The 23592-nt window shown below is 39.4% G+C and overlaps 1 protein-coding gene and 1 pseudogene across 1 annotated transcript in view; one reads left to right on the forward strand and one right to left on the reverse strand.

Annotated features, from left to right (window-relative positions):
• The window catches only part of LOC138442916 (transmembrane protease serine 11E-like), a 60512-nt gene that overhangs the window by 1827 nt on the left and 35093 nt on the right, over positions 1-23592 (reverse strand). The window contains exons 6-10 of the mRNA XM_069595031.1: positions 15445-15608; positions 11325-11363; positions 8421-8598; positions 6674-6933; positions 5477-5619 (exon numbers count right to left, since the gene is read on the reverse strand). Coding sequence (XP_069451132.1) covers positions 5477-5619; positions 6674-6933; positions 8421-8598; positions 11325-11363; positions 15445-15608 — 784 coding nt within the window. The remainder of the gene's footprint in view (positions 1-5476; positions 5620-6673; positions 6934-8420; positions 8599-11324; positions 11364-15444; positions 15609-23592) is intronic.
• Positions 17082-18325, forward strand: LOC138442836 (acidic fibroblast growth factor intracellular-binding protein-like; annotated as a pseudogene).

A 23592-nucleotide genomic window follows, 5' to 3' on the forward strand; every position in this document is an offset into this window, starting at 1 on the left:
ATTCTGGCAGCAAAGCATGGAGTTAGGTTTCATTTCTCTATTTTAACAATGAAGAAGCTGAAACTAACAGAGTTTAGCAATTTTCCTGATATCACATGCTATTCAATATCCAGAGTGATTTCACTAAGAAGTCTATGCTTTTTTCCTTTACATTACACTAATTGCTTTGAGAATTTTCTTTCATTTACATAAAAGTATTAATTAACACTAATAATAACTCAATTAGATATAATGTGTTTGTAATTTTTAAATCAATTCACCAATAATTATATTTCCTTATACTCTCATATGTGGTAGGAGATGTAAAAAGCGTCTAAACACATGAGCCCTCCCCTCAAGGAGTGTACAATGTACTGATAGAAACAAAGTGTACTGTATGAAGCTATCGGATAACAAATCATTTTGATAATTGACACCTAGGCCTATGTGAAGACATAGCAGATTAGGAAAAAGAAATGGAATATGCCAGAAACTACAAAGCTTAAATCTGTTTAAGAGACAGGAGTGAATGAGTCTAATAAAGTAATTAAGGGAAAAAGACAGCAGTGAGTCTAACAGCAATACAAGCTGAAAACTTAGGTGATGTCCAGCAAGTATCAAATGGAGAAAGAGACAGCTGGTTCTGTTAACACTAGTTAGCTCACATGTGATTGGTGAATAGGGGAGTTACATCAGTACAAAGTGGAAGTTGTGATGGCTTATAGGTATTTGGACTTGGGCAAGGGAGCCAGAATAATGGGAGTAGAACTGCAATTTCCAGAAAAAAAGGTCTCAGCTCAGCTATTGTACAGGCAGAAGCCTTGGAGGTTCTAGTTTAAGAAAATGTTAAGAGTGTCTATGCCCAGGAACCCTTCTTCCTACCCAGAGAGGCACACCCCATCCTTGCTTAATTCTCAGGTCCTGCCAGGTTGTACTTCCTCCTCTGCCCAGGGCTACCCTCCCATGTACATTGTCTCACCCTCAGCAAGCCAGTATTTCTAGTCAGTATTTCTACTCTATTGTTTTTGTGCATTTTTAACTTTCCCTCAGTCAGCTGCCAGCCACCCTGGGCAATCTGCCTACCTACACTAAGTTATTTTTCATGGTACAATTATTTTTGCTGTTGATGATGTTGTTAATTCTCTGATTATAAAGTTGCATAACTTTTGAGGGGTCCGTTGGTCTGTATCCACTGCTATTTTTCTCTTAAATGCAGCTATTTTTAGTGAGTGGTTTAATGAGAAACAGAGCAGGAAGTTTATTCAAGGATATGGGTATGTATAGCTGATTCACTTTGATGTATAGCAGAAACTAGCACAACACAGTAAATCAACTACTCCACTAAATTTTTTTACAAAAGAATGTACATATCATAACAGAAACTTAAAGCCAGAAGCTAAACAAGAAACAAATTTTAGTGATTAAGATATGAAGCAATGAAGCAATAAATTAAGTTCTTAACAGAAAGAATAGAGACAAAGAGATAAATATGGAAGATAAAGTAAGGGGAAAATACTCTATGATTTAATTGATTACATGTGAAAGAGATTTAAAAGTTTTCAAGAATAATGAAAGCCAACCACATAAATGAGAAACTTGAAATGAAAAAAACATTTCATGGACAGGGAAGCCAGGCATGCTGCAGTCCATGGGGTCTCAAAGAGTCAGACATGACTCAGCGACTGAATTGACTGAAGGCCTGTTGCATTTAAGATGGAACATATGTAAAAGCTGTCTTATCCTAACAACTTAAAACATATAAATAGAAATGGTTTGGTGGAAATGCAAGACTGAATTTGAGCAAGAGATTAATTTTGGAGATGTATATTTGGAAGACAAAAGTGACAGCTAACTTAAAGAAAAGGTAATTTCTTTGAAGGTATATGTAGAGAAAAAAAAAGATGAGTCTTAAGGAACAGCCGAGCTTAGAGACAGGCCGAGAGGGAAATAAAGAGAAACCAAAATAAGGAAACAGAAATGAGTTGTTGGAAAAGGAGGGAGGGGGAAATCAGCATATTTCAGGATTATAGAACCCAAAACAAGATCATATTTTAAGAGGAGGTAGCCACACGCCACTGACATGGGAGGGAGTAAGAGATCCAAGTAAAGATTTCTGTATATGAAGTTACTGATGATTTTTGAGAGGGGGAAGTACCAGATTCCTCCTGAAACAGAAAAGCAGTGTGTTATAATCACAAGGCCAAACTTGGTTTCTCCTCTTTAGTTCCCCAAATTTATGAGACATTCACATCTAATAATATCATCAAAAAGGTATTGTATTAACAGAAGAGGTAACATATTTTCAAATGAAATTATACACAACTGTGATTTACTTCAAAATAGATCTGGAGTTGAGGATGGGAAGAAGAAGGTTGGGGGTTAAAATATGTAGGAGTGAAATAAGATTGGTCATGAGTTGATAATGTATAAGCTGGGTGATTGATGTGTACACACTGTGAGTCAATCACAGAAAAAAGTGTGGTCCCATCCCAACCCTATCAGCAAGGGCCAAGTGGGGAGACTGGACTTCCACCCTTACAGAATCTAAGGAAGTCCAGTTCCCACCTGACTGGCGTCAGAGGAGGCTGAGTGGGGAGCCTCTCTTTCATCCCTGCCAGGTGATGATGAAGCCTTCTTCTTCCTCCCCTGTGGTAACCAGCTGGGGAGCATGGACTATCCCCCAATATCGATGAGGCAGAACTCTCTCTCCCTCTAGGGTGATGTCAGAACAGACCTAGTGGAGAGCCAAGCAGTGATAAGGCCACTATCCCATGATGTCAGTGGAGACCACAAGGGGAGCAGTAACAAGTTGCCCCCATCCAGAGTGGTATTTTTTTACTTCATCCTCACCATCCCAGACTTTATATGTGAAATCCCCTAAATGGAGCGTGTGAGGGGATTTTCTGTTCCTCCACCAAGAAGGGTGAGGAGGGAAAATGGCATATATTTTTAAAAAAATTAGACCTAATAAGTTTCAGGACTTTTCTGGCAGTCCAATGCAGGGAGCATGGGTTGGATCACTGGTCGGGGAACTAAGATCCTGTATGCCAGGCACGCCACGGTCAAAAAATAAAATAAAATAAATTTAATAATTTTCTCCCATCTTAAAAGAAAAAAAAAAAACCCACACTTGGTGAAAGTGATTCAGTCGTGTCTTATTTGTGACAGTCCATGGAATTTTCCAGGCCATAATACTGGAGTGGGTAGCTTTTCCCTTCTCCAGGGGATCTTCCCAACCCAGGGATCAAACCCAGGTCTCCAGCATTGAAGATGGATTCTTTACCAGCTGAGCCATAAAGGAAACCCTAATGAGAAGCCTGCAATTCCACCTCCATCCAGCAGCAACAAAGGTCTCTTTCCCCACCTTGGTGTCAGGGGACAATGAATGGGAGAAGTGCTATCTCATTCCCCCACCCACTCCACTGTCATGTCAGAGGAGTCCTGTAAAAACAGAAGATTTAATTAGGATGCCGAAATTCATAACATAATATCCAAAATGTCCAGGATATATCTGAAAATCACCCAATACCAAGAACCAGGAAAATTTTGAATAAGAAAAGGCAATCAATCAGACACTGACACTGAGATGACAGATGTTGGAATTATCTGACAAAGATTTTAAAGCAGTCATCACAAAAATGTCTTAATGGGCAATTTCCATCAAATAAAACAAATAAAAAATCCAATAAAAAGCTCACTAGAAGTGCTTAACAGAAAAATGAAGGAGATGATGGAAGTAAAAACAAAATCAATGAAATTGAAGATAGAATGATAGAAATTGCTCAATCTGAACACACAGAAAGAGGAGTGGAAAAAAAAAAATGAACAGAAGCTCAGAGATCTCTGAGAGCATAATGAAAGTGCTAAATACCTATTATTGGATTCCAAAATGAAGCTGAAAAATTTTCAAGGAAACAAAGGCTGAAACTTTCCCAAATTTGTCAAAGGGCATAAACTTGCAGATTAAAAAGGTGAGCAAGACCTAAGCAGTATAACCAAGAGAAATCCATGCCAAGATACAAACTCAAACTTCTGAAAACTAAAGACAAAGAAAAAATCTTGAACATAGCAAGAAAAAAATGACACTTCATCTGCAAGAGAAAAACAATTCTAATCATAGCAAGTTCCTATCATAGATTACAGAGGCCATTATTGAAGCACTAAAAAAAAAAAACTGTCAAGCATAAATTATATGCCTGGCAAAATTATGCTGTACAAATAAATAGGAAATAAAGAACTTTGCAAACAAAGAAAATCTAAGGGAACTTGACACTAGCAGATCTATACTTTTAAAAAATGGCTAAAGGAAGTTTCTGAAACAGAAAAGAAATGATATAAAAAGAATTTTAAGCATATACATTGCCATATGTAAAATAGATAGCTAGTAGGAATTTGCTGTATAATGCAGGGAGTTTAAACCTGGTGCTCTGTGACAACCTAGAGGGGTGGGAGGTGAGAAGGAGGTTCAAGAGAGAGGGGATATATGTATACCTATGGTCGATTCATGTTGATGTATGGCAGAAACCAACACAATATTGTAAAGCGATTGTCTTCCAATTAAAAATATGTTTAAAAAAATTTTAGAAAACCAGAAGGGAAGAAAGAACAGATGAGTAAATAGACTTCCCTTCTCCTCTAAAGTTTTCTAAGTTACATCTGGCACTTGAAGCAAAAACTTGTCTGATGCGGCTCTCAGTATTTATAGAAAGGAAATATTTAATATTTATATTTATTAATATTTAATATTATGAATGATGAAAGGTTAAAGAGGCTTAAGGGGAAGTATGTTTTCTATTTCAAATCCAACTAAAACTAGTAAAATCTCAACACCAGTAGACTATGATAAGTTATGTGTATTTAACTTACAGGAATCATACAATTTTCCTACAAAGAGAGAGTACGGTTAAAAACACTAATAGACAAATCATGGTGCTTTTCAGGTCTACTATATTACTATACTTTTCTGTTTACTTATTCTATGAATTTTTGAGAATTTGATATTAAAACTCCAACTAAAAATCTTAATTTATCTACTTAAAAAATAATTGTAATATACAGCAGAACTATAAAAAAAATCAAAATGGAATTCTGAAAAAAGGCTACTGTATGATTCTACTCATACAACATTCTTGAAATTACAAAATTATAGAGATGGCAACCAGATTGGTGATTGCCAGATGTTAGTGATGATAAAGTGATGGGGGAAGGAAATGGACGTTTTTATAAAGGAAGAAAGATCTCTGTGGTGATGGAAGAGTTCTTAACTGCAGTGATGATGACACAAATCTGCACACATGATAAAAAGCAAGAAGTACACCTTGTACCAAGATCAGTTCCTAGCTTTTATATTCTACTCTAGTTATATGAGATGTAACCACTGGAGAACACTTGGTGAAGGTTAGAGGGGACCCCTCTGTACTATCTTTGCAACTTCTTGTAGAGCTGTAATTATTTCAAAATAAAAGGTGAACAAAAAATTATGCACTCACTCACTTACCTGGCACGCATCTCTATTTCCTTTCAAGGAGCCAGCACATAACATTGTAGGAGTTATGGCATTATTGTAAGCTTGGGGTGCATTGCAGCTTTTAGTGTCTATGAAATCTACCTGTACTTGCCGAAGATGATTTTGACTGCTACCTAAAGGGAAAAAAATAGACTTCATATTTATATATATACATATATCCTATAAACCTGAGGAAAGTCTTTTATAATTAGTTATTGGATGAGGTGGCACATAGAATCTTAGGAATGTATTTTTTCAGGTACAGTGGTATTTGGGAAATGAAGTATAACTATTTTAAATGTGATGGTTGTATGGCATCACTGACCCGATGAACATGAGTTTGAGTAGGCTCCAGGAGTTGGTGATGGACAGGGAAGCCTGGGGTGCTGCAGTCCATGAAGTCGCAGAGTCGGACATGACTGAGCTACTGAACTGAACTGACTGATTGGATGAGATGGCACATAATATCTTAGGAATGCATTTTTTTAGATACAGTGGTATTTGGGAAATGAAGTATAACTATTTTAAATGAAGTTAGGTGCCTAGAAAAGAAACTCAAGTTGCTTAACTAAACTATGTCATTATTAAGCTTAGAAGTTAATTTCAGTTAGGAAAGATGGTTTTATGATTCTCTGATCTTCACAATTGGGTGTAAGTATTAACAATCCTTAATCTCTTATGTGGTTAATACCCTGGTGGCTTAGATGGTAAAGAATCTGCCTGCAATGTGGGAGATCCAAGTTTGATTCCAGGGTCAGGAAGATCCCCTGGAGAAGGGAATGGCAAACCACTTCACTATTCTTGCCTAGAGGATTCCATGGACAGAGGAGCCTGGCAGGTTACAGTCTTTGGAGTCACAAAGAGTATCAGACACAAGTAAGCAACTAACACTCCCACTTCACAATCTTACGTGGTTATTACCCTAGTAAAAATGTCAGACATATTCACTCTTTCAGCCATCTTACCAAGCACCATTACTATAGTTGTAGTGATGTACTTGAAAGTAACCTAGAGTATGAAGGAATTTACTTATCTTCTAAATCGCTTAGTTCCCAAGTAGGACCTGATTGGCCCAGGTCCATGTGACCAACCCACCAACATATTTTGGCATAACGGCATTCCATTCTTTAAATGCCTTAGCATACCAAATTAGGTTACTATGATTTGACTTTCTCCTCAGATGCTCACCATCATTTTGCAGTGCTCCAAATCCTGTCACAAACATCTCATCACCAGGGCGGAACTCATGGGATGCATCGGGGAGACAAATTTTGTGTACTGCATTTGTGTAGGAAACAGGCCTGGAAAGCTCTAAGACTGAAATATCATAGTCATGTGATGGATATTTGTATTTTTCATGCACAATTATCCTCCGGAGGGCTTGTTTCATTTTTGGAGGATGTATTGTGACTCCAAAAGAAGCAGTCCACCTGGCTGGGTCGTTATACCTGAGGATAAAGTATGAGGAACAAATCCCACTTTACCATGTTACTAATATAACTGTTTATATTAAATAATTTAGCATACACATGTCAAAGTAAGTTTTCCTTTTAAAACTATGGTTTCTATGCATAGATACAAATGCTTTCCAATCTAAGGTTCAGGGGTCAGATAAGGTGGAAATACCACTATGTCATGTTTCCTAGGGCTTCCCAGGTGACTCAGTGGTAAAGAATCCACTTGCCAATGCAGGAGGACACAGGAAATGCAGGTTCAGTCCCTGGGTCAGGAAGACTCCCTGGAGAGGGAAATGGCAACCCATTCCAGTATTCTTGCCTGGAAAACCCTAAGGACAGAGGATCCTGGAGGGCTAAAGTCCACAGGGTTGCAAAGACTTGGACATGATTGAGCAACTGAGCACACATACATGTTTTCTTAGGATGTGCACTTCATTCTGCATACCGAGTCACCCACTCCAGATCCTAGGGCCTTTTGATATTTCTGGGCATCAGTGACTCCAAGGGACATATGGAAAGCATATCTTGTACAGAATGAGAGAACTGTATGCATTCTGCGTGAACCATGTTGCCTATCCACACATTTCTCTGAAAATCAAAACCACTATACAATAATTTAACAAAGCATTACTTATCTTGTATACCTCGGGCATTTTGCAATGGGTTGGAAGACTGAATCAAAATTCCTTGAAATATAACTAGTCAATCTATTCAGTTGTATCAATAATTTGTTACTACCAAATTTCTTCATATATAATTTTTTCTTAGAATTTCTCCATCAGGATCAAAACAACAATTCACTTAGCATCTATCTCAGGTAGATATGTAGAATCTACCTGAGAAATGGCTCTTGTTTTTCATACCAAGCTCAATGTCCAGAGATAATTCTCAAAATCCTGCTTCCTTTGATAAATTACTGTATAATTGTCAGTGGATAATTTTTCTACATGTTCTTTGATACCATTTCCATTTCTAGACTATAAAACCTCTAACTAACATTTATGTGTTTCCTACTCTCTTGTATCCGACTCTTTGGGACCCCATGGACCATACAGTCCATGGAATACTCCAGGCCAGAATACTGGAGTGGGTAACATTTTCCTTCTCCAGGGGATCTTCCCAGCCCAAGGATTAAACCCAGGTCTCCTTCATCACAAGCTAATTCTTTACCAAGCCACCAGGGAAGCCCTTTATGATAAAACATGCATATACATACATATGTATGTATATAATCTTTTATTTGTATTAAACTCATCTCTCATGAGGTATTTCCATCCTACTAAGCCCAATGCAGTTTGCTTACCCTTAGTCATTCTCATGGAAAAGGAAATAAAAACCCACTCCTGTATTCTTGCCTGGGGAATCTCTTAGATGGAGGACCCTGGGAAGGCTAGAGTCCATGGGGTCACAAGAGTCAGACAGGACTTAGTGACTAAACCACCACCACCATCCAGTCATTTTCAAGGTTCAATACTTACGTTCTAAAGCAGTGGGCAGCGCTCACAAGCCATGTGTCATTAATTAAAGTTGCTCCACAGCGATGGATCCCATCCCATTGCAGACTAGCTTGCCAAGGCCATTCACCCTCTTGTACCTCTGTTCCACCAACAATCCTGAGACTCTGTCCTGAGGTTTTATTCCTTCGTGTCCCACAACCTGCAGAAGAGAGGATGCATTTGTTAGCAACTGTTTTTATGCATCAAACTGTTGTGCATGCTCAGTCATGTCCTACTCTTTGCAACCCCATGGGCTGTAGCCCACCAGGCTCCTCTATCCATGGGATTTCCCAGGCAAAAATACTGGAGTGGGTTGCCATTTCCTTCTCCAGAGGATCTTCCTGACATGGGAATCAAAGCCAAGTCTCCTGAATCTCCTGCATTGGCAGGTGGGTTCTTCACCCCTGAGCCAACTGTGAAGCCTGTGTATGTATATACATATGTATATATTTATCTCTATATACAACAGACTAGTATATATTAGTACATAAATTATTGTATGTATATATATCTAATATTAGTAATAGAATATTGTTTATAACAGAGTTTCTCAATCTTGGCATTACTGACATTTTCAGATGGATAATTCTTTGTTGTGGGGGTCCATCTTGTGCATCACAGAATGTTTAAAAGGATCCCTGGCCTATACATATTAGATACCAGTATTATCCTTGCCCCCCAACCATCATGATAACCCAAATGCCACAATAGGACGTAGTCACTTGGCGGGGCGGCGGTTGCGGGGGGGAGGATCAAAATTGCCCCTGTTTGAGAGCTACTGTCTTGTAATTCTGTGTTCATGTGTTAGTCTCATATATCTAGTCTCAGTGAAGTGTAAGCTGCTTTAAGCAAGGATTAAATCACCCATTTTATGTCCCTGTTGACTAACATAGCACTAGTACATAACAAGTTCCCAACAAATACTAGTAGGGAAAAGATACGCCATGTAATGGGATTATTCTTTGGTTTTACATTTAGTTAACCCTGTGAATTAACCAACATTCTGAGCTGATGAGTAGTACATTTCATCTTTTAACATAAAGGTATTGTGTAATTCTGTTAAATATCAAATATATTCTCTAAATCATGGTAGGGTATTCTGCCATAGGAGGAAGAAACACTGTGCCTTGAGTCAGTACCTTTAAAATATGGGTGAAGATATTATTTGGGCCTTCAGTAATTTCATCCACCTATACCCCAATCCCGTCACTTCAGTTCAATTCAGTCGCTAGTTGTGTCCGACTCTTTGCAACCCCATGTGCTGCAGCACGACAGGCCTTCCTGTCCGTCACCAACCCCCAGAGTTTAGCCAAACTCATGTCCAACAAGTCAGTGATGCCATCCAACCATCTCATCCTCTGTCATCCCCTTCCCCTCACGCCTTTAATTGTTCCCAGCATCAGGGTCCTTTCAAATGAGCCATCTCTTCCCATCAGGTGGCCAAAGTATTGGAGTTTCAGCTTCAACATCAGTCCTTCCAATGAACATTCAGGACTGATTTCCTTTAGGATGAACGGGTTGGATCTCCTTGCAGTCAAAGGGACCCTCAAGAGTCTTCTCTAACACCACAGTTCAAAGCATCAGTTCTTTGGCCCTCAGCTTTCTTTATAGTCCAACTCTCACATCCATATATGACTACTGGAAAAACCATAACCTTGATTAGATGGACCTTTGTTGGCAAAGTAATGTCTCTGCTTTTTAATATGCTATCTAGGTTGGTCATTACTTTCCTTCCAAGGAGTAAATGTCTTTTAATTTCATGGCTGTAGTCATCATCTGCAGTGATTTTGGAGCCCCCCAAAATAAAGTCTGTCACTGTTTCCCCATCTATTTGCCATGAAGTGATGGGACCAGATGCCATGATCTTCGTTTTCTGAATGTTGAGCTTTAAGTCAACTTTTTCACTCTCCTCTTTCACCTTCATCAAGAGGCTCTTTAGTTCTTCTTCCCTTTCTGCCAAGAAGGGTGGTGTATCTGAATATCTGGGGTTATTGATATTTCTCCCAGCAATCTTGATTCCAGCTTGTGCTTCCTCCAGCCCAGCATTTCTCATGATGTACTCTGCATATAAGTTAAATAAGCAGGGTGACATTATACAGCCTTGACGTACTCCTTTTCCTATTTGAAACCAGTCTGTTGTTCAATGTCCAGTTCTAACTGTTGCTTCCTGACCTGCATACAGATTTCTCAAGACACAGGTCAAGTGGTCTAGTATTCCCATCTCTTTCAGAATTTTCCACAGTTTGTGGTGATCCATGCTGTCAAAGGCTTTGGCATAGTCAATAAACAGAAATAGATGTTTTTCTGAAACTCTCTTGCTTTTTCGATGATCCAGCGGATGTTGGCAATTTGATCTCTGGTTCCTCTGCCTTTTCTAAAACCAGCTTGAACATCTGGAAGTTCTCAATTCACGTATTGTTGAAGCCTGGTTTGGAGAACCCCAGTCCCATAAGTGTCAGTAATTTTTATAATATGAGTTAATAACATCAAGATTTTATTTAGTGTGGAGTAGCACTAAGTTTCTGCCTTTAGCTGAAAAATGTCGATGTACAAATTACTTCTATACAATCTTTAGAAAATTTTCATGAGGATATATTGTAGATATCTTCAATCAGAACATTAAGAAATATTTTTGGCTTTTCTTTAACAACTGTACTGCTCACTTCTACTACACATCTGCCACAGGCCCCATACATCCATTTCAAAATCCTCCTAGTTTTCATCCTTTTGCAATAGAAGGTACTTCAGAGGTAAGATAAACACCATGAGATGTGCACAAACCAAACTTTATTCTGATCCCATAATACTGACAAAGTAAACGTAAATAATCTAGAGTTAACTTTTTTCATTCAGGTAATGCAATTTTAATAAATGTGTTAAACTTACAGTTGTTCAGGAGGTTGTCTGTTTCTGTCTTGTTGATTTCTGAAACACACAGAAATGGTCAATAGAATAGGTTCTGCACATCAGAATTTCATAATGCCACTGAGTACTTAAAATACCAAAGGTTGCTCAATTCCATTAAAAAATAGCATCTCTATGATGTAAAACTTTCAAAAAGCAACACAGTTTATCATAGACATAGTATATTCATTTTCTTGGGGAGAAGGGAGATTTGAACAGTTTCTTAAACTTTAGTGTGGCTAAAAGTCACCTAAAGAGCATCTTTATAATGTAAATTCCGTTTCCTTTCCCCAGTAATTCTGAGTTTGTCCTGAAACCCAGGAATCTGAGTTTTATAGCAGGAAATAAGATGTAGGTAGTCCATAGCTTATGAGGGGAAATCCTGTTCTAAATTGCAATATTGATTCCCCAAATGCAATCATATTTTTATTGACCATTATTTCAGTTTTGTATTATTTTTTTTACCAAATTCAAAAGCATAGTTCCATCTATACAACATATCCTAGTGCATGTCCATAGATTAGTTCTCACTCCCATTGAAAAATAATGCTGTCCATTTTTTGGTCTTCTTTTTGCTAAAGTTTTAGAAAGACAACTTGCTCTCAAATTGTCATTCAACTCTAGCCAGGGGCTCCTTAGCTCAACTATCAGACCCTAATCCTATCCAAATGCTAAACCAACCAATAGTTACATAAAACTCTCAATACTCAAATTTCCTGATTCAGTAGATTTCGAATGAATAAAACTATTTCTTTGAACATGGCAAGATAGGGTTTCTAAAGATTAAAAAAATAATAATAATGTTAATTTTTCTAGTATTTAATAGTATTGATTCACAAAAAATCTATTTTCTAGAAAGACTTTTCTGACTTTATTCTGGCTACATTTGGGGAAAATGAAACAATAAGAAAGAAGTCGCCATTTACTCTTAGTAAATATTTAAAAACACCACCACAAGTCTCCCTGCTTCAATATTCTGTTCTTTATTTCAAGCTTTTCCTAGAGAAAATCCGGGCTTTGCATGTTGATAATATTACAAAAATAAATAAGGGACTCCAAATGGCGTCATTGTGCTAAGTCCCACATCAGTAAGCCAAACTTACCATCTAGCCTAATTGCAGATTCAACCTATTTCAGGAATGTGACTTTTAATCAGTGAATCTGGAATTACCTAGTCAGCACTAGTGAAGTAATCTGTCTGCCGACCCCCATCGTCCCCCATATGAAGTTGCCCTTTTCTGACACAATCCACTTTGCCAGAAAACTTCCTTGTCTTGCCTCCCGGCCATTTTGTATAGCTCCTCGGAGTTCCTGTCTGTCCGCTAAGGCAGAGTGCTGCCCAATCCGTAAATCATTAAATAAAGTCAATTAGACCTTTAAATTTACTTCGTTGAATTTCTTTCTTTCTTTTTCTTTTTTTTTTTTTTTTACATACTACTGACAAGGTTGACTTCATGGATGCATGACGTGTTATCTGCACCAAGTCCTACACTCAGCATGACCTTGCACTTGGTTTAATGCTCACTGTGTTGAAATTCATAATAATTGTATGTCATAATTTGTGTTTGGAAGTGCAGTTTGATAGGATAATTGAGTATGGCATGGGCAGAGGAGATATATACCATGTGTCCATGGATTCATGCTACCCCTTTTGCATGTGTTTTTCATGATAGCCTATGAACTAAGAATTCCAATGGACCCATAATGTTCAGCAAACTCAAAATGAGTACAAGACAGTGTTTGATGTCTACCACTATATAAACAGAGGTTACTGACAGCCCCAGGAGGCCAAGTTTTCTATTTGAACCAGAACTTGCTTAGAACACTAAAGAAGTAATGGCATTCAAATAAACACAAATGACTAAGGGACCTACCATACCCTTTCTTGTGCCCATTACTTCTTTGTATTAGCCAAAAGCTTTAGCTGAAAATAATGATATAGAAGGATGTTTTGGTCCTTCCTCACATAAGCTGATGGTAGAGAGCACTGGTAAAATGTGCCTGTATCTAGAAAGGAAATAAATAATGTTGAGCTAGACTTCTCTAGCGTTTCTTTGGTTCTGGTAACCAAGATACATGCATGGATAAGCTATGAAATACAGTTGTATAATTTTCATGATTCCAAATAAAAATGAAATGCTTTCGTATTTGCATTTGAAATTGACATTTCACAATATAAAGGTGATCAGCAAAACTCATCCTACTAATTTAAAATTTTGACTTTATCACTTACTGCTGCTGCTGCTGCTAAGTCGCTTCAGTCGTGTTCGACTTTGTGCAACCTCATAGACAGCAGCTCAGCAGGCTCCCCTGTTCCTGGAATTCTCCAGGCGAGAACACTGGAGTGGGTTGCCATTTCCTTCTCCAATGCATGAAAGTGAAAAGTGAAAGGGAAGTCGCTCAGTCATGTTAGACTCTTCACGACCCCATGGACTACAGCCTACCAGACTCCTCCATCCATGGAATTTCCCAGGCAAGAGTACTGGAGTGGGTTGCCATTTCCTTCTCCACTTTTTCATTTAAAATGTCATTAATTAATAGATAAAAATACCATGACAAATCAAGAAAGATCATGAAAGAAAAATCGTATATCTTAGTACCTTTAACAGCACTGTCTAATTGCTTTTCAAAAGAGTCTCAGACTTTCACTTCTCACTGGGCCCCACAGATTACATACTAATAGCTGGCCCTGACTAGTGGGCTTCCTTTTCTAAGCAAGCAGAGGGACTAGCCACCAGTTTTGGTCTCTGGTTACATCTGTCAGCTTTTATATTAGCACTTTTATTCCTTCTTTCTACTTGTGCTTTATTCTGTAGTTTCTAGTCCTGCCATATCCAATACTTTATTTACCAGCCACATGTGCCTAGTAAGCTCTTGAAATGTGGCTAAAGTGCATTATAAATATAAAATAAACAACTGATTTCAAATCTCATGAAAAATGTTTACATGGACTATTTGTCAATATGAATTACACTGTGAATACAATGTATTATAAACTACATTATTATTTCAAGAGTAGACAGTTATATGAACTACTTGTTGAAGTAGTACTACTTTGGATATATTGGGTTAAATGCATAAATTAATTAAATACATTTGACATGTTTACTTTTACTTTCTTAATGTGGCTACCAGAAACTTTAAGAATATACATGTGGCTGGTACACCATTTCTAGAGACTAACACTGTACTGTAGCACATGACTGAGCTTTTAACCAATCTTATATTTCCCCTGAGGGTCTTGTATGTTTTTCACTTTCTATTTATGAGGACCTATCACTGTTTATCTTGTTCCCTTGCCCTGACAAAAACAAAAAATTTAGATTTTTCAAGTTAGTTGTATAATATACCAAAAATAATTTTTGCCAAAAGATAAACGATATACTTTTCATCAGCAAAGGGCCTAAGAGAAGAAGCTGCTGCTGCTAAGTCGCTTCAGTCGTGTCCGACTCTGTGCAACCCCATAGACAGCAGCCCACCAGGCTCCTCTATCCCTGGGATTCTCCAGGCAAAAACGCTGGAGTGGGCTGCCGTTTCCTTCTCCAATGCATGAAAGTGAAAAGTGAAAGTGAAGTCGCTCAGTCGTGTCCGACTCTTAGCGACCCCATGGACTACAGCCCACCAGGCTCCTCTGTTCATTGAATTATCCAGGCAAGAGTACTGGAGTGGGTTGCCATTGCCTTCTCCGAGAGAAGAAGCTAATAAGGTTTATTAATGACATTTGAAAGAAAATAGGTAGATGGCATGAATCTTTCACAAAATCTAAAAATCAGTAGCATATAAGCCATCACACTCAGAACATAAAAGTAAGCAACAAGAAGAGGAATAAATACACAGAGCCACTTTTTCCATTCATTGGATTCTATAGCTAAAGTGTAAGGCTAAACATAGAAAAAGAATCCAGGCTCACGAGTTAATGACAGACTTGCAGGGGAGATGTAAGTTTAAGGTAGTATTAAAATTTTAAAAACTTCATTTGGATCAATTTAGTCCCAAAGAAGTATTCTGTTGGTGGCAAGACATAACAAAAACTTTTAAAGATTAGTGCCCAAGACCAAAGTTATTCTATGCAAGAGAATTGAATTAGAAGAAATAAACTTACTTTTAATTTCAACTGAATCAGGGTCTAATTTAGGGGGTCCTACAGCATCTTGCAGCTTTTCATGTAAAACACGTTGTATTTTTTTATTGATGGTTTCAGGGTCCTCAGTAGAAGGAAATCTAAAAATCAGCAGCATATGAGCCAACACTCCACGTTCCTCTTGACTGTGGACCAAAAAAAAGAAAAAAAGAGAGAAATACAGTTTTAAAAGGTTAAGTTCCAAATAAGATTTATGGCAATATCATACTCTATTTTTTTCTTTATAACTCATTTGAATCACAAACACAGAAAACAAATCTGTAAATGCAATTTTAAAAGATCTAATTTGTTTTCTTCTATATTTCTGATGCTGGGAAAGATGGAGGGCAGAAGGAGAAAGGGGTGGCAGAGGATGAGATGGTTGGATGGCATCATGACTCAGCAGACATGAGTCTGAGCAAACTCTAGGAGATAGTGAAGGACAGGGAAAGCTGGCATGCTACAGTCCATGGAGTCACAAAGAGTCAGATATGACTTAGGGACTGAATAACAACAACAATATTCCTATTGTTTGTTGCATTCAAGACTCCCATCTCAGCCTTTCAGCTAGTAGCCTATGATCTTCCTTACCACCACAGGATCTCTCTAAATACTTGCGATATTAACATCAAAAGACAATTTTCTTGTCAACCATTCAAAATTATCAAATAAAATGTATGGTAAGTAAGAAACCAACTCTGGCTTTGTCTTTCAGGATTAATTAAATCCAGTAATTTCTCCCAAGTAATCTTCAGGCTCTTCTAAACAACTCTTTATCCTAAAGATGTTAGAAAGCTTGACCAAGTTGTCTTGACTTCATGTGGTTTTATTTCCACAATAGAGTGTTAATGAGCCTTAGCATTATTTGAATGAATTACTACTTTGGAACCACGCTTGACTACTCTTTCTCATTCTCAGTCTATACTCTACCCCTTCTTTCACAATCACAACAAGTTGCCCCTCAGCCTGGGTGCAATAGGCTGCCACTGTGCTGGGCCCTGAGGAGGGTGAGTCCAGGTGCATGGATACTTTAAGAGACATACAATTTTGTAGATCTCAGCACTTGACTCCTGTTCATTTTCAGAGTTAGATGTTTTGAAGGCTTGTCTCTAGGTACAGGTCCTAAAAGTTGAGGTGCCTGATTTGGGGTTCAAACTTTTCACTCATCAGGGAGAATCTCTGGGTTTGAGATTTTTTCCTGGTATGGCAAAATAGGATTTATGGCAAGATTGTGTCCCAGCCTCTCCAACCTGCTTCAATGTGACTTTCTTCTCATTTGCCCAATGTGCAGTAGTTACTCAGTCAACTTGGGTTTTTTTTTTTTTTTTTAAAGAGAAAATTGTTTCTTCTGTATCTGTAGATTCAGGGAGTCTATGGGAGGAGGTAAGTTTTTTCTTCCTGCTTCACCATCTCGAACCAGAACCCCAAATAATTTTACTCCTCACCCATATGTTGCATCAACTCCTGTGCTCCCAAACTGTAGGTAGGAATACAAACTAGAATCTCATTTTTGCAAGGTGATTTATCTGTTATAAATTTGATTATCCATCCTCTCTGATGCAATATTTCTACTCTTAGAAGTTTAATCTTCAAAATACACTCTTTGGATGCAAGGAGATATGTATACATACAGCATCTTAACTTTATCTTTAAATCAAAAAAATATTGTAACAACCCAAGTGCCCATCAAAAGGGCAAAGGCTAAATCAATCTTGACATACACTTGCAGTGAAAAACTATATAGCCAGCTAAATCTATATGCAGTCACTGAAAATATTAAAAGTAAATTACTAACAAGATGTGTTGGGCAGCCGTGTGCAGGCCAAAGAGTCCTTCCTCCTACTGGGGCTCTTGGCATTGCTGTGACCAGCAAGCTGGACATCTTCATGGGGAACATGACCGTCATCAACCAGGATGTGTATCACCTCTGGCTGGATGGTGATTTGGTGAGCAACGTGGTGGCCCTGAGGGTGTGCTTGCTGGGGAATCCTGAAGCAGCCCGGGGCCACAGCAGCAATGCTCCAGAGCGACACCATGGACCACTACGGTAATTTCCATGTGCTTGAGCACCTGCTCCATGCACCACCAAAACTGCGGCACCAGCTCATCTTCCAGATCCCACTCTCTCGACAGGCACTGTTCATCTAGAGGGATTCTGCCTCTAACCAGTCCTTCATGCGGGAGGCGCTGGGCAAGAATCTGTCCAAGGGCACCAAGAAACACCTGGATGACATAGGCACCAAAACTGGTATCACCCTCAAGAGCTACTGGAGACAGTCTGATAACTTTAAGCGAGTCTTCAAGGTGGTAGAGGAAATGAAGGCTCCCTGGTCGACAACACCCAGCAGCACTTCCTCCTGTTTGAGTGACTGGCCAGGGACTATGCAGCTATTGCCTTCTTTGCCAACAATTGCTCTGGGACAGGGAAGGAAAAAACTGCAGTCCCTAAGCTTTTGGGATTTTGCCTTCTGTGCTGAGTTCATGATCCCGAACTGGACCCTCGGAGTTGGGTGGATGACAATGATGTGGACTTAGAGAAGGAGAGTCTCCAGGACTAGAAGGAGAGTCTCCAGGAGTTGAAGGAGATCAAAGTGCCCTCTTTTTGAAGATGGAAGCCAGGTCCTGGAGGCTGGTGAATGTGGCCTCCAAGCTGACCCACAATAAGGATGTCAGAGACCTGTTTGTGGACCTTGTGGAGAAGTTCATGGAACCCTGTGGCCCAGACCACTGGCCACTGAATGATTAATCAGTATTGGGCATTGGTCCACGCCCTGGATGACTCCCGGCACCAGGCCCTCTGGGAGGGCTACATGGACACCCTCCCACCCTCCTTGGCTGCCTCCTGTGTCTCTATCATGACTGAGGCCCCCGCCACACACTGACAATAAAGTTGCCATGACTTTGTGTGTGTGTGTGTGGGGGGGGAAGATGTGTTATTTCTGGGCATGAAACTATCAAAGAAGGGACTTTTGCTTTCTGGTTTTTTGTAATCTTGTGTTATTTGAATTTTATACAATTTTGTATCGCTTTTGTAATCTGGAAAAATAGAGCTTTAAAGGGATCATTCTTATATATCTCATCCCCCTTTTCACTGCCATATCACCCCTATACATCCATTACTTACTCTTTTTTCTTTCCCATAAACTACTCATCTACTGGCTGGCTGATAGAGACAAAAACAAAACCTCCCTCTACCCTAGCTATATGATTTACCTCACACCTTCATATCACAGAAAACCTTGAATGGGTAAATTACATTCTACCTCACATTTACTTCATTGCAGTCTACTTCCTCCCCTTCTGTTCAACTGAGTCATTTCTGTACTGGAACACTAATGACTTCCTCATTGACATTTCCTGTGGATTCTTTCTAGTCATATTACTCGGTCTCTCGGGAATCTTGTCAATGCTGACCACTCCCTCACTAAAGCTTTCTGTTATTAGCTTCAGTGGTGCCTCTCTCGATTCTTTGTTTTGTCTGCTCCTTCCCTGTCTATTTCCTAGTTTGCTATTTTTCTTCTATTTCCTTAAATATGTCACTCCTCAAGTTTTCTTCATGATCCTTTTTTTCTTACATTACCCCTTTTCTGAGAAATTTTGTTGACACCCACATTTTCTAATACTCTGAGTTGATGTTGAGCAAATTTATGTCTTCAACTCAGTTTTCATTTCCTCCTTTATGTCAGACTCATATTTCAGGCTCATAGGATCACTTAGTATCTCAAATCAATATCTCTAAGACTGACTGTATCTTTCCAACAAATTGGCACACCTTCATATTATGGTAACAGAAGAAAGAATAATGAATAGAAAGATTTCTGGGATGAAAGGGCAAACAAATTAGAAAGTGATTCAGAAGATAGAATTGATTGTTGTTTTTCAGTTGCTCAGTCATGTTGGACTCTTTGCAACCCCATGGACTGCATCACACCTGGCTTTCCCACCCTTCACCACCTCCCAGAGTTTGCTCAGGCTTATGTCCATCAAGTTGGTGATGCTATCCAACCATCTTGTCCTCTGTCATTCCCTTCTCCTCCTGCCTTCAATCTTTCTCAGCATCAGAGTCTTTGCCAGTAAGTCAGCTCTTTGCATCAGGTGGCCAAAGTATTGGAGCTTCAGCTTCAGCATCAGTCTTTCCATTGAATAATCGGGGTTGATTTCCTTTAGGATTGACTGGTTGATCTCCTTGCTGTCCAAAGGGAATCTCAAGATTCTTCTCTACTGGTACAATTCAAAGGCATCAATTCTTCAGCACTCAACCTTTTTTATTATCCAGTTCTCACATCCATACATGACTACTGGAAAAACCATAACATTGACTATATGAACCTTTGTAGGCATAGTAATGTCTCTGCTTTTTAATACACTGTCTAGGTTTGTCTTTGCTTTAGTTGCAAGGAGCAATAGTTCTTCTCCAGTAGCATATTGGACACCTACTGACCTGAGAGCTTCATCTTACACTGTTATGTCTTTTCGCCTTTTCATACTGTTCATGGGGTTCTCGAGGCAAGAATGCTGAAGTGGTTTGCCATTCCCTTCTCCAGTAGGCCACATTTTATCAGAAATCTCCACCGGGACCCACCCATCTTGGGTGGCCCTACGTGTCATGACTCATGGTTTCATTGAGTTAGGAAAGGTTGTGATCCATGATTGAGGTCTTCATTCTGTCTTCCCTCTGATGGATAAGATGCTTGTGCAAGCTTCTTGATGGGAGGGACTGGCTGTGGGGAAAACTGGGTCTTGTCCTGGTGGGCAAGGCTATGCTCACTAAGTCTTTAATCCAATTTTCTGCTGATAGTTGAGGCTGTGTAATGGCAGAAATGAAATTGAAAGAAGCTTACACCTTGAAAGAAAAGCTATGACAAACCTAGACAGTATATTAAAAAGCAAAGATATTACCTTGCCGACAAAATTCTGTAAGGCCAAAGCTATGATTTTCCCAGTAGTCATGTATGGATATGAGAATTGGACAATAAAGAATGCTGAGCATCAAAGAATTGTTGCTTTTGAACTGTAGTGTTGGAGAAGACTCTTGAGAGTCCCTTGGACTGCAAGGAGATCCAACCAGTCAATCCTAAAGTAAATCAGTCCCAAATATTCATCTGAAGAACTGATTCTGAAGCTGAAGCTCCAATCTTTTGGGTACCTGATGCAAAGAGCTGATTCACTGGAAAAGACCCTGATTCTGAAGGAGATCAACCCTGGCATTTCTTTGGAAGGAATGATGCTAAAGCTGCAACTCCAGTACTTTGGCCACCTCATGCGAAGAGCTGACTCATTGGAAAAGACTCTGATGCTGGGAGGGATTGGGGGCAGGAGGAGAAGGGGACGACCGAGGATGAGATGGCTGGATGGCATCACTGGCTCAATGGATGTGAGTCTGAGTGAACTCTGGGAGATGGTGATGGACAGGGAGGCCTGGCATGCTGCGATTCATGGGGTCGCAAAGAGTCGGACACGACTGAGCGACTGAACTGAACTGAACTGGGAAAGATTGAAGGTAGAAGGAGAAGTGGACAACAGAAGATGTGATGGTTGGATGGCATCACCGACTAGATGAACGTGAATTTGAGCAAGCTCCAGGAGTGGCCGAAGGACAGCGAAGCCTGGTGTGCTGCAGTTTGTGCGGTCACAAAGAGTTGAACACAACTGAACGACTGAACTGAACTGAACTCTGCTGAATGGCAGTAATGGTGATCTCCTTCAAAATGACTTATGCCAGCATGCCAAGCCTCCCAGAACTGTTGTAGTCAGTTCCCTTGACCCCTCGACAGGCCACTGTTGACCCGGCCACTGTTGACCCACACCTTCTCTGGAGACTCCCAAGCACACACAGGCAAGTCTGACTCATTCTCTTATGATGTCACTACTCATTTCTCCTGGGTCCTGGTGCACACAGGGTTTTATTTGTGTTCTCCAAAAGTCTCTGTTTCCCCAGTCCTGTAGAACTGGTAGAACTTAGTTATTCATGAAGTTCAAGGGGCCCAGAAAAGGGAGGAGCATGGATGACTTCCAGGTTTCTTATTAGCACAATTAGGTTTTTCTTGAGTTTGAGAATTTTCTGTGAAACACCCACATGGAAGTGTGCATGGGCAAGCATATAGTTCTAGAACCAGGACAAAAATTTAGACTGGAAATAGAAACTTGAATCTTCATAGCCTAAGAAACCATGATGTGGGTGAATGAAGTCCCCTTGAGAGAAAGAAAATTTGATAACTGGAGAAGCAGATACAGATCCAAGAAAAAAGAATATTTTGAACATCAAAGAGTATGGAATTTTCAAGAGAAAGTGGGCAACTAAATAATAGGCTGATGAGCAACTTGGAGCTTTTGTCATTGAAATAATGTTGGAAATAGCAGCTATTTTATTCTGGAAATTACAAATAATTTGTATGAAGATAATACATTGTTTTAAGATCTTCATATAGTATTTTGCTTTAAATGTTATGCCTTGGATTCTATTTACTGATGGTTGATGAAATTGAAGAAAGTGGAGAAAATCACTAGACCATTCAGGTATGACCTAAATCAAATCCCTTGTGACTATACAGCAGAAGTGAGCAATAGATTTAAGGGACTAGATTTGATAGACAGAGTGCCTGATGAACTATGGACGGAGGTTCCTGACACTGTACAGGAGACAGGAATCAAGACTACCCCCAAGAAAAAGAAATGCAGAAAGCACAATGGCTGTCTGAGGAGGCCTTACAAATAGCTGTGAAAAAAAGGGAAGTGAAAAGGAAAGGAGAAAAGGAAGCATATAAGCATCTGAATGCAGAGTTCCAAAGAATAGCAAGGAGAGATAAGAAAGCCTTCCTCAGCAATCAATGCAAAGAAATAGAGGCAAACAGCAGAATGGGAAAGACTAGAGATCTCTTCAAGAAAATTAGAGATACCAAGGGAACATTTCATGCAAAGATGGGCTCAATAAAGGACAGAAATGGTAGGGACCTAACAGAAGCAGACGATATTAAGAAGAGGTGGAAAGAATACACAGAACTGTCCAAAAAAGATCTTCAAGACCCAGATAATCACAATGGTGTGATCACGCACTTAAAGCCAGACATCCTGGAATGTGAAGTCAAGTGGGCCTTAGAGAGCATCACTACGAACAAAGCTAGAGGAGGTGATGGAATTCCAGTTGAGCTATTTCAAATCCTGAAAGATGATGCTGTGAAAGTGCTGCACTCAATATGCCAGCAAATTTGGAAAACTCAGCAGTGGCCACAGGACTGGAAAAGGTCAGTTTTCATTCCAATCCCAAAGAAAGGCAATGCCAAAGAATGCTCTAACTACCACACAATTGCACTCATCTCACATGCTAGTAAAGTAATGCTCAAAATTCTCCAAGCCAGGCTTCAGCAATACGTGAACCGTGAACTTCCAGATGTTCAAGCTGGTTTTAGAAAAGGCAGAGGAACCAGAGATCAAATTGCCAACATTCACTGGATCATCGAAAAAGCAAGAAAGTTCCAAAAAAACATCTATTTCTGCTTTATTGACTATGCCAAAGCCTTTGACTGTGTGGATCACAATAAATTGTGGAAAATTCTGAAAGAGATGGGAATACCAGACCACATGACCTGCCTCTTGAGAAACCTATATGCAGGTTAGGAAGCAACAGTTAGAGCTGGACATGGAACAACAGACTGGTTCCAAATAGGAAAAGGAGTACTTCAAGGCTGTATATTGTCACCCTCCTTATTTGACTTATATGAATAGTGCATCATGAGAAACGCTGGACTGGAAGAAACACAAGCTGGAATCAAGATTGCTGGGAGAAATATAAATAACCTCAGATATGCAGATGACACCACCTTATTGCAGAAAGGGAAGAACTAAAGAGCCTCTTGATGAAAGTGAAAGAGGAGAGTTAAAAAGTTGGCTTAAACCCCAACATTCAGAAAACTAAGATCATGGCATCCAATCCCATCACTTCATGGCAAATGGATGGGGAAACAGTGGAAACAGTGCCAGACTTTATATTTCTGGGCTCCAAAGTCACTGTAGATGGTGATTGAAGCCATGAAATTAAAAGACGTTTACTCCTTGGAAGGAAAGTTATGACCAACCTAGACAGCATATTGAAAAGCAGAGACATTACTTTGTCAACAAAGGTCCGTCTATTCA

Source organism: Ovis canadensis, chromosome 6 (assembly GCF_042477335.2).
Source record: "Ovis canadensis isolate MfBH-ARS-UI-01 breed Bighorn chromosome 6, ARS-UI_OviCan_v2, whole genome shotgun sequence".
In the NCBI taxonomy this organism is placed as follows: domain Eukaryota; kingdom Metazoa; phylum Chordata; class Mammalia; order Artiodactyla; family Bovidae; genus Ovis; species Ovis canadensis.